The sequence below is a fragment of the Anarrhichthys ocellatus genome, unplaced genomic scaffold, assembly GCF_004355925.1.
Source record: "Anarrhichthys ocellatus isolate YVR2014 unplaced genomic scaffold, GSC_Weel_1.0 scaffold5, whole genome shotgun sequence".
NCBI lineage: Eukaryota > Metazoa > Chordata > Actinopteri > Perciformes > Anarhichadidae > Anarrhichthys > Anarrhichthys ocellatus.
In genome coordinates, this window is record NW_022280035.1 from 819776 (window position 1) to 830501 (window position 10726).

A 10726-nucleotide genomic window follows, 5' to 3' on the forward strand; every position below is an offset into this window, starting at 1 on the left:
TCATTATATATACTTATTAACACGTCCAGCAGATATGGCGCACCATTAGCATTCATTTGGAGTCATGTTTTTGGCCACCTGATGAATGCAAGTCCAGCATTCACTCTTCTTTTAGTCTCTACCAACGCTTCAGAAAAATATCTGGCTCTTTATCAGTTAAATGCTCTTGAAACTAGAAACTAGAGATTGAGACCATAAACTCATGTTCACAATGTTTACTGAGGTAATAAATCAAGAGAGAAGTAGAGTCATTTTCTCATAGACTTCTATACAACCAGAGGAGTCGCCCCCTGGTGGACAGTAGAGAGAATGCAGCTTTAAGACACTTGAAGCTTTCGCTTTTCTTTTCAGAACCGGAGGATGCCACCTGGTTGTGGTCCATAAAAACAAAAATGTGCTGAAATAAGCAAAAACATCAGTAGATCTGAGACAGACGACAGGTCATACGTATCTGTTGTCTCTTACTAGAGCTACCACTTTCACAATACTCATATATATAGGCACTTATAATATAAAGATGGATTAGTGCAGAACTGCAAAGACAAAATAATAAATCATTTGCAAACAAATACACATATGCTTTGGTATTTTTTGTATTAGCAGAACCAAATTCAGTCTGCAAGTCAAACGCTTCTTTTTAGATGTTGTCAGTTGTTTTATTCTCTTTATTTATTAATGGGATTTATTTGATTATTTCACCTCCATCACAAGGGGCTCTGTGAGCTCCAGTTTGACATGCTCGTCCAACCAAAGTCGTTTTATCAAATAATGAGCAGAACTGTAACATTCGTTGAGCAGAGGGCCACAATTTGAATGTAGAGTGATTAGCTTAGGGTGGCAATTTTGCAAGCGGCACGCCGGCCACTAAATTATAATTTGTCCTGACCAACTGGAAATCCCTTAATTTAAAATAAATATAACCGAGTGTGTGTGTGTGTGTGTGTGTGTGTGAAACCGCTTGCTAACATCCATGAAGGAACCTGCAGCCAGTTTAAACCTTGTGCCTGCAAGAATGTTAATGAGGAGTGAGTCAAAGAGAAAGTGCTTCAAGTGAGTTTCATTTGCCAAATGATGTGTCATCATATATTCCGCCCGTGTGAAGAGATGTCTCACGTGTTGTGGCATCCTCGTCTGGTGTGATGTACCAATACCTCATGAAATGCATGAGCCCGCACGCGAAAGCCGTCTACTTTAACCCCCCCCCCCCCCCCCCCCCCCCCCCCCCCCCCTCCTTCCCCCCCCCCCCCCCCCCCTGCACAAACAAAGTCCCGTTCTGCCTCTGATCCAGAAGGACCTTGCGCCCCATCTCCCTTACGGTCCTGCGCGGTCAAGGAAAGGCGGAGAAGTGGCTCGGAGGGACAAGCCGCATTAACAGAAAACATCAAGGAGGAGGAAGCCCCATTCTCTCACTCCATCACCCGTCTCATCCCTTTAGTCGTCTGGCTGGGACCTAAAGTGACTTTTGCTTTGATGTGACCAGGACAAACCGGGTGCGACGCCATGACGGCTCTGCTAAGTGTGTGAACGTGTGTATTAGGGGGTGTGTGTGTGTGTGTGTTACGAGGGGAACGGGGCTCTTAATCGTGTGTGTGTTTTTGTTTGAGCGAAGGAGGGGGGGGGGGGGGGGGTTAAGGGGGACCGTCACTTTTGATTTGGCCTCAGAAGGGTGACAGGGACTTGGAGCTCTGGTGGCATGCTCTACTGAAACAATCATCTCTGACCACAAATAAGCGCTCACAGACTGTCAGCCTGCCACCTGATGACTTTTTCCTTGCTTTTTTTTTTATGGTGAAATTTCACTTCTTTTTCTTTCTGCTCCGTGACATCCTGCAAGCAAGCTTTAGTTTGTGTAGCCTTGGTGAGACTGCTGCAGAGATGCTTTGGATGAGACACAGACATCTCTGCCTCTCTCTCTCTCTACTTTTTTTGTTTGACAAGTTCATTTTATCTTACTTTCCCATCTTGTGTCAAGTGTATATTTGGAGAAAAAAAAGTGGTATAAATCAAAGCTGTACTCGCATGGTGTCGGGAGACAGTTTTGGTCCTGTCGATGGTCTAAGCTCTAGGGGTAAGATGGAGGAGCTCTCTGAAGAAATGAAAAGCCAGAATCAGAATCAGCTTTATTGACATGTATGCACACAAGACATTTGACTCCATGTTTTGCTGTACTTACACAGAAATAGAGAATAGCTGCTATAGGGATAGCATGTTGGCTTCCAACGGAATTAAAAATGGGGAGAAAGAATAGAAATCTCTTGCAATGTGTTTGTTTCTTTGGTTGATATAGCCCATGTGAAAACGTGTAGAAGGATATGGTTATGTATGTGTATGTGTATATACACATGGGTACATACTGTATGGAGAGAAGTATTGACATGCAGAATGATATATTTGAGCAGTAGCTTCGGGCTGAACAACGCCTCTTAGCTGTGATATAACTACAACATATCCCAGACCGAAGTCAGCTATTTCTTTTATAAAAAACGACCGTCTATGTTTTAAAAAAAAGGAATAAGATGTGATGAAATATTTGGTGGATATTTGCTTATTTATCTCAATAAAAGGGATTTAAAAAGGAAAAGCCAGGATGAATACTGGAGGTTTGAGCAGTAGCCGGGATTGGCTCCTCTGGAAAAGGGGTCTTTGACTGGAGGGAATTGGACATGCTGAAATTAAACAAGCCAATTAGGCAAGCAGAGAGTTTAGAGGTCAAAGCGCACTCCATTAAAGTCCCTCTTCTCTGCCTAACTACGGACTCAGTATGTCTCCGAGTCTGTTGAAGCAATAAATCTGATTAGACCTCTCCCTCTCTCTCTCCGTCCTCCGCTGTCGTTTCACCCTCCACTGATCATTGTTTTTGTTAAATTTGAGGCACCATTTAACTTGTCTTTGGGTTGCAATCGTAGCCGGCAACCTCGCCGAACATTTTCAATACTCCCTTTGCAACATGGCCCCCCCCCCCTCCTCCTCCCTGTATCAGAGTGCAGCACCGCCCTGACATCATCATTAGCTCTTTGGACACGCATTAACACACAGAATGAGAAGTTGCACTAATGAACTTTAATCCCAGTTAACAGACTCTGTATCCACTGGGTTGTTTGAAATTTGTGTTTTACTGCATAAAAGGCTTGTTTCACCCAAAATACAAAAAAATATAGATATTCACACCCTCACCTCTGATGCTATCGAGCTAGTTTTGGTTTTATTTGTCCAGATGAGAGATTTATATGAGGGGAATGGAACTGTTTTTTCTCTCTATACAATGAGTGCACTGTTTTCGGAAAGAGATGCTGCTGTTTGTCAATGAAGTGAGCACCACCAATTAAATTCCCTTCACTTACCTTGTATGGGAGTGGAGGCGGAAATCTTGTTTGTCGTGTTTCAAATGCGTTTTCGTATCTGAAATTTGAGTGAATCGACTCTTTATTAAATCCCCTCTCGCTGAGAACAGCGCTGCTGTCATTAGCATGTTGCTTGTTAGCTCGTCATTATTGTTGTTTACTGATAGCTGGACTGTAACAGATGGGGACAGCGGTAGAGAGACCCTGACCCGTGCAACACGCCAGCCAAAGGCGGTCTTATTCCAGCTGTTGATTAGCTGTAGCTGGCTTTCTTTCCCTGCTTCCTCTGAGCTACAGTAGCAATCTTTTTTTTCTTCAAACGGGTGCCGCTGACCCTGGGTTTCACCGTCCATCATTGGCTGGAAAAAAACGAGGAATAGAAAAAAAAAAGGGTATTGAGGTATTTCTCAGGGAATAAACGACTTCCTCTGTGTTGTGGATGCGGTTATGAGAGGTAGACTCATTTCATAGACCGGGGGCTGTACAACTGAATGTGCCAGTGGCCCTGAGAGAAGAATATCAAGGAGAGGAGGAGGGGAGTTGGTGAAAGGTGAGAGGTAAAGACTTTCAGTTCCTCCATCAGGGCAACGCAGAAAGGAAGGAATATCTCAAGGTTAGACCGCCAATAGAAGTTTTCTAAGAAGTGTGTGAGCTGGAAGATAAAAACACTTGCGTCAAAAGTTGCCTTTTGAGACTCTGAGGGACGCTGTTATACTGCGTTCTCATTCCTTCCTCCTCCTAATTCTCTATTTCTATGACTTAAATACACGCCAGTCAAGGCGGTTTGCGAGCGAGCCGCACATTCATCAAGTCCTTGAGGAAAGGAGAGGTTTTTTCAAGCGGTTGTCACCGTCACTCCATCCACCACCGTTCATAGGTGGTGTGTTTGTCCAAAGCAGACGTGGGGGGACACCGGTTGGATTTATCTGATCTTACAAGCCATCAGGTTGAGCAGAGCGTCGCTAAACATGACCTGAAGTGTGCCGGCCCCGGAGCAAACGCCGCTGTCATCTTGGCCAACCCGAGCTGTCATCTCTCAGAGCAGCCCACGAGAGCTGACAGCTGTGGCGTTCCCAAAACAAATCACTGCTGCATTTGGTAACACTCTGCGTCCCCGCGATTTAGCCCTCACCAAGACGAGAGCGGGAGCGGCGGCTGCTAATGCTCTGGCTAATGCACTGCCTGTGTGTGTGTTCATCTTCATCCTCTGTGTGTGTGTTTGTGTTTGCAAGGGCTTATGCAGTTTCACCTTGTTTCTCTGCAACTTAGAGCGATGTTCATATCTCCCTTTGTCTCCTCTGCTCTCCTGCCTCCGTGGCCTTCACCTGCATGCCTTCTGTTGTGTGTTGAGCTCACAGCGCCTCTTGTATGTCATCTAACATGGACACTGTGAAGAAAAAGACAAAAAACACAGGCTATTATAAAACCATCACACATATTACATCAATATTTCTGAGCCAAAAAGCCTGAAGAATCTTTGAGGGCTAATAGATGTGTGAAAATTGTGAACCTTGAGCTTTTCTGTTATTGTTGTAAAAGTGTCAATAAATGATGCCGGTTTCACCATCTTGTTTATTGGGCTTTTGCCATCTTGGTTTATAATGGCGAAGTAAAGGATTGACCCAAATGCAGGGAGACACGGGGAAACAGAGGGTTGAATATAGGGGGTTTTAATAGTAAAGAAAAATGTTCAACACAACAATTGCGGAACTGGGGAGTCAAGAAATGAGTAACGAAATTGTCCAATAAAACAAAACTTCTAAAACAGGGAACATGGTAGGGAAGAGCAGAGATGAATCAGGGAACATACCAGGATTGATTAGCAGAACAAGTAACACCACGGACCAGGATACACCACAGACGAACCGACAATGAGACAAGAGACACTCAGGGTTTAAATACACTGGGAAGGTGCAGGTGATGAGACACAGCAGGGTTCAATTAAGGGCGGGGAAGACAATCACAAAGGTGGGAAGTAGACAAGGACAGGAAGTGAAGTGAACACTGGACACAAGAGGCAGGGAAAGTAAAAATAAACGGAGAAACAACTAAACAAAAACCATCTTGGTTTTTCGCCATCGAGCCATCTTAGTATTTGACTATCGCCATCTCTGTTTTTGGCCATTGCCATCTTGGTTTGTGGAAGTCTCCTTCTTAGTTTATTGCAACCAGAAGTGACACGAGAGGGTGGAGCTTAGTACAACTGAACGCTAACATTTTTAGGGGACCAAAACTGAAATTACACTGTGAAAGGATTTAAGTTGTAAGACGAAAAACACAGACAACTCCCAAAGAGTTCAACGCCGTGGCAGCAGCCTGTCAATCACAAGTCAAGTGAGAATTATGGTAATTTTCTAATTGACTTCTATACAACTAGGCCTCTTTTTGCAACCGGAGGAGTCGCCCCCAGATGGTCAGTAGAGAGAATGCGGGTTGAAGTCACTTCAGCATCGGCTTGACTTTTCAGAACAGTAGTTATCGCCTGATGAATACTGATGAGTTGGATCTTCATTCACTGACAGTTGAGCAGCTTCACAAATTGCCATTAAGGATATTTTCTCTGTAGTTTTCAGGAAAAAAAAACATGTTCACAACCCAGACTGAACTGTGCAAGATCAAAAACGCAGAGGTGAAGGTTCAAAAGTGACTTTTTCGTCTTAACTAGACAACTGATTGAATGTTCACAGTCGTAGGAGAGATGAAGAAAAAGAAAAGGAACTGAGGCTGTTTATTGATACATTTTTAATGGTAAAGTGGTTTGTGCTAAATGAGGTGTTTTTCTCCCTCTCAACTGTTTTGTGAAAGTGTCATGCTTTTCAACTGACATTTTTAATGAGCTTACACACTCTCTCTCTCTCTCTCTCTCTCTCTTGTATAAACACACACACACACACACACACACACACACACACACACGCACAAATGAACCTGTCAGACACGGTTTGAACACAGAGATTTTTGACTATTTGTTACTGGGCTGTTTTTAGACATCAAACTACAGCAGTTGAGATGTGGTTTCTATTGATGTCATTGTTTTTATGTCACAGTCATTATTGAGATACCCTGGCTCGTCTTTAAAGGAGCGGTGCGGCTAAATTTGCTCATTCCCCCCCCCCCCCCCCGCTCCCCTTACGTGAAAATGAAACCGACGTTTTAAGCTACATCCATCAACCGCATACAGTGTGTGGACTTAGAAGAGAAATGCCTGGATGTGTTGCAAAGACAAAAATGTTTTTCAGACTTCGTTGCTCCTTTACTGTATCAAATTCCCGTACTTTACGTTTAACGGTACAATACCTTTTGATATTTATTCGTTGTCTTCTTTTGTCTCCCAGCAGACGTTTGGAGGAGAGGCTTTTGTTCAGCTACACAGATGAACAACAGGAAGGAGGACATGGAGATCTCCTCTCACTACCGCCAGCTCCTCAGAGAGCTCAACGAGCAGAGGCAGCACGGCATCCTCTGCGACGCCTGTGTCATCGTGGACGGAAAGATCTTCAAGGCCCATAAGAATGTCCTCCTGGGCTCCTCGCGCTACTTCAAGACTCTTTACTGCCAGGTAAGGGACTGCTACAGTCCCCTTGGGGGGGTGGATGAGTCAAGGGAGTGTGTTGTTCTTCTCTCACATCGTAGTAGTTTTGCTGCACGAGACGTTTGAACAAGAGCTGCTGTGAATAATCTCTCTCACCCTTCAGGTTAAAAAAGGGGCAGAGCCTTACCACCAGACCACCGTCACTCACCTGGACATCGTCACAGCGACGGGCTTCAAAGCCATACTGGACTTCATGTACTCGGCGCACCTCGCCCTCACCAGCAAGAATGTGATCGAGGTCATGTCGGCCGCCAGCTACCTGCAGATGACGGACATCGTCCAGGCCTGCCACAGCTTCATCAAGGCGGCGCTGGACATCAGCATCCGCTCCGAGATGGCCGACGAGCTGGCCGACTTTGAGATGGGAGCGGTCGGTGCCGCGGGCATAAGCGGAGGTGGTGGAGGTGGAGGGGGTATGGCAGGAGCAGGGGGCGGAGCAGGTTTAGGAGGAGGAGCTGGAGGAGGAGGAGGAGGAGGAGGAGGAGGAGGAGGAGGAGGAGGAGGTGGGATCGTGGGCATGGCTTCTGAAGCCCTGGCCTCCATCATGTCTGGTCGCAGCACCTCGCCTTGGCTGGCACGCCGCACCAGCCCGGCCAACTCTTCTGGGGACTCAGCCATCGCCAGCTGCCACGAGGGAGGCAGCACGTACGGCAAGGAGGACCAAGAACCCCCCAAGAGCCACGAGAGCCAAGAGGAAGCCTGCCACGACTCCCAGCCCGCCTGGCCACACGACTACAGGCCCGTCACCGTCAAAGAGGAGCAGGTGTCCCCCGCCTCCTCCTCACATCCACGGGACACTCCCAGAGGGGCGGCCCAGAGCCAGGGGGAGCAAGGTGCTGGAGGTGCCGCTGGAGGAGGCGGAGAAGGGCCCTGGCAACCGCTGTCGGGGTCGGGGCGGAGGAAGAACAGGAAGAACAAGGACACCGTCAGGCATATTACCCAGCAGTCTGAGAGGAACTGGGACAGGGAGCGGGACAGGGAGAGAGACCGGGACAGTAGGCCTGGATCTCCTCTGCCCTCCATGCTGGCTGTGGCTGGATGGAACTACAACGGGCAGGAAATCCCAGGTAAGGCCGACAAAAACCTGCTTCTAAGCGTCTCCTGTCTTTGGAAAGTGCTGCTGCATATTTTATGTGAGACGGACGAAACAGACGGTGAAAAGAGAGCAGAGCTTTTTCATGTCCAACTACTGTTTTTAAAGTGGATTTGTTAGTTAGATTATTAGTTTAGTGTCACAAAAACAGGTGGAATCATCTTTGACTGGCTTTTAAAATAGGAGGGATGGACGCAGGCCAAAAGAAAGCACTTCTTTCTCAGACAAGACTTTGTAGTTCTGATTTGATGACTTTGAGGCTTAAGAGTTTCCCAGAGTTGCTGCAGTTTCGGACGCCTACTTAGTTATCCAGTCTCGTAATTAGTGAATGACTGGTGAGATAATAAGGTTAGAATAGATAATTAAGTGAGAGTGTTGTCTCACTACTCAACTAGGATCTAATTTATCTGGGCTTCTCTTTTAAAAGACGCCGTCTACCCGGCAGGGCAGCAGTCCTGATCAAACTGCCGTGTTGACTTTAGTTGAACTCCAGTTCAACAGCGTGTGTGCGACACTTTACAGTACACATGCACTTAATGCTTTGATTCCTGCGCGGATTGTCTCAACGCATCTCAGCCATGCACACAAGCGTCCCTGGAAAAAAAATGACCTCTTTTGATCCTCCGGGTTTGAGATTAGCGAGCTTCCACACTAACGTGTTAGGCCTAAGGTGATTATCTCAAATCTTGAGAGGTTTGAGGGGAAGCCTGGGTAAATGCCGATGGATAATACGATCCTGTTCTTACTGCAGTTTATGTAACACACACTCCCACATAAACAAGCAAACGTTAGCACAAACACGCACGTTTATTTTTGAGAAAAGTGTCTCTTGATCCTCAGCCTTGCAGAATTGTTTTGTGAACTCCATTACACTAAAAACTAATACATGAAAAACACTTTGCTGTGTGTGAGTGTTGAGTGTCTGTCTGTGTGTGTGTGTGTGTGTGTGTGTGTGTGTGTGTGTGTGTGTGCACCGGGGGGCCCAAGGCGTCGATAGGTAGATCATTAAAAGTAAGAGAAGCTAATCCTGGGCGCATTAAGGGAGTTGGCTGTGAAATGGGCACACGTGTCGCACAGCGAAAGAAAACAGGATAATTGAATTGACCTGGGTCACTGCACGGATTACCAGCGCGTCCTCGCCATCCCTGGCTCCTCCCCCTCCTCCCCCCTTCCTCTCTCTCACTCTCTCTCTGGGGTTTAGGGAAGAACCTTCTGGAAAGGGCAAGACGAGGGAAAAGGGAGAGAGAGATAGGTGGGGGGGCATCCGTACAGTCTTACGAGGATTTGTCTAAGTGTCCTTAGTCCCAGATTTTGTGATCTGCGCTCAGACATTATTACGGTCACCAGGTACATCTTGTCTTGAGCTTCAGAGCAAAACACACACACACACACACGCACACAAACTAAATGGCACTATTTAGCCCGTTGGCCGGTTTGTTGGTTCTGTGGTAGAAGGTAGAGTTTTAGTCCGGCTGTGGTGAAGCAGCCATTCCGGAGAGAGAGAGGTGTTTTTCTCACCTAAAGGTTAGAGGAAGTCTAGTGTTGCCACTGGTGTAGACTCACCTGGTGTTAGCCAAAAAAACAACCAGTCATTTCTTTAACCTGGGTTTCGGGACCGGGCTCACAATGGAGGAGAGTCTTTTGTATCGTGAGGTTTATCAACCATTCGGGGTCTCCTTCAGTAGGGCAGATCTTGCCATTTAGCAGTGAAATATCATGTTACTAGTGGGCTTTGGAGTGGTAGTGGATGACAGTCAGGGTAGTTTTCAATGGTGTGTGTCGAGTCAGTTTGCAGGAGGCGGTTTCTGTGTGTTTAGCGAAAGGTCTGGGGAATTGCTGAACAGGTTTTGTGAGGCCATTGTTGGATCGGCGTTGGTGGTGCGATGTGTTTTGGTTTGTGGGAGTGCTTCTTCTCTCGATGTGATGCCTTCAGGTTGTTGTTTTTCTTTTGACCCTGTCAGGGTGAAAAAAACACACAGGATTCCTGCAGGCTTATGAGAGTTTGTCTACTTAAGTCTTAAGTCTCCTTAAGTCCGGATTTTGTCACCTACAGGAGGAGATCCGAATCAGACGTACGAGCATATGGGAGAGCCAAGGATTTAGAAAGTGGTGTACAGTTCTATTTAAAGTTTCTAACTACAACAATGACAGCATTGCAAGGGGGGAAGGTAGACAGCAAAGAGCTGTCAGGTAGTCTGGATGACACAGTTTGCCTGAAGACTTCCGTCTGACACTAGAAACACTGGTTAACATGTAAAATAATATCAACTTGATGACGAATAAAGACAGGTACAAAACACGACATTATCACTGTGATTGATGGATTATTCCTCCAAATACTACTCTGTATCGTTTTAACGACATAAACCACACATTCATTCATTCATCCATTACTTCTGCAGGTGTGTGTGGGACAAGTTCATCCAAGCAAACAAAAAGAAACGAATAAGAAAACCAAAGTGTGGGTTACATAAAGCCTTGAGTTTGCTTTCTAGGTTTTTTGGCCGTCGTCATCTTGGTTTTATTTTTCAAACCAGAAGCGACGCAACATGACAAGACCAAGATAGGCCACCAAAGATATTACAATTAACTTTCATGAAGTAAAAACACGCTGTAGAGGGTTAAAGTTGTAAAACACCCAGACCGGACAACACCGTCAATCACCGTGTAGCCCCGCCCTAAAGCATCCCCTGCTTTATG

At 46.1% G+C, this 10726-nt stretch overlaps 1 protein-coding gene across 2 annotated transcripts in view; it reads left to right on the forward strand.

Moving 5' to 3' along the window:
- Positions 1-3614: 3614 nt before the first annotated feature.
- Positions 3615-10726, forward strand: part of zbtb46 (zinc finger and BTB domain containing 46) — a 43280-nt gene continuing 36168 nt past the window's right edge. For both annotated transcript variants that reach the window (XM_031845424.1, XM_031845423.1), the window contains exons 1-2: positions 3615-6900; positions 7037-8000. In XM_031845424.1, coding sequence (XP_031701284.1) covers positions 6715-6900; positions 7037-8000 — 1150 coding nt within the window. In that variant the 5' untranslated portion in view covers positions 3615-6714. The remainder of the gene's footprint in view (positions 6901-7036; positions 8001-10726) is intronic.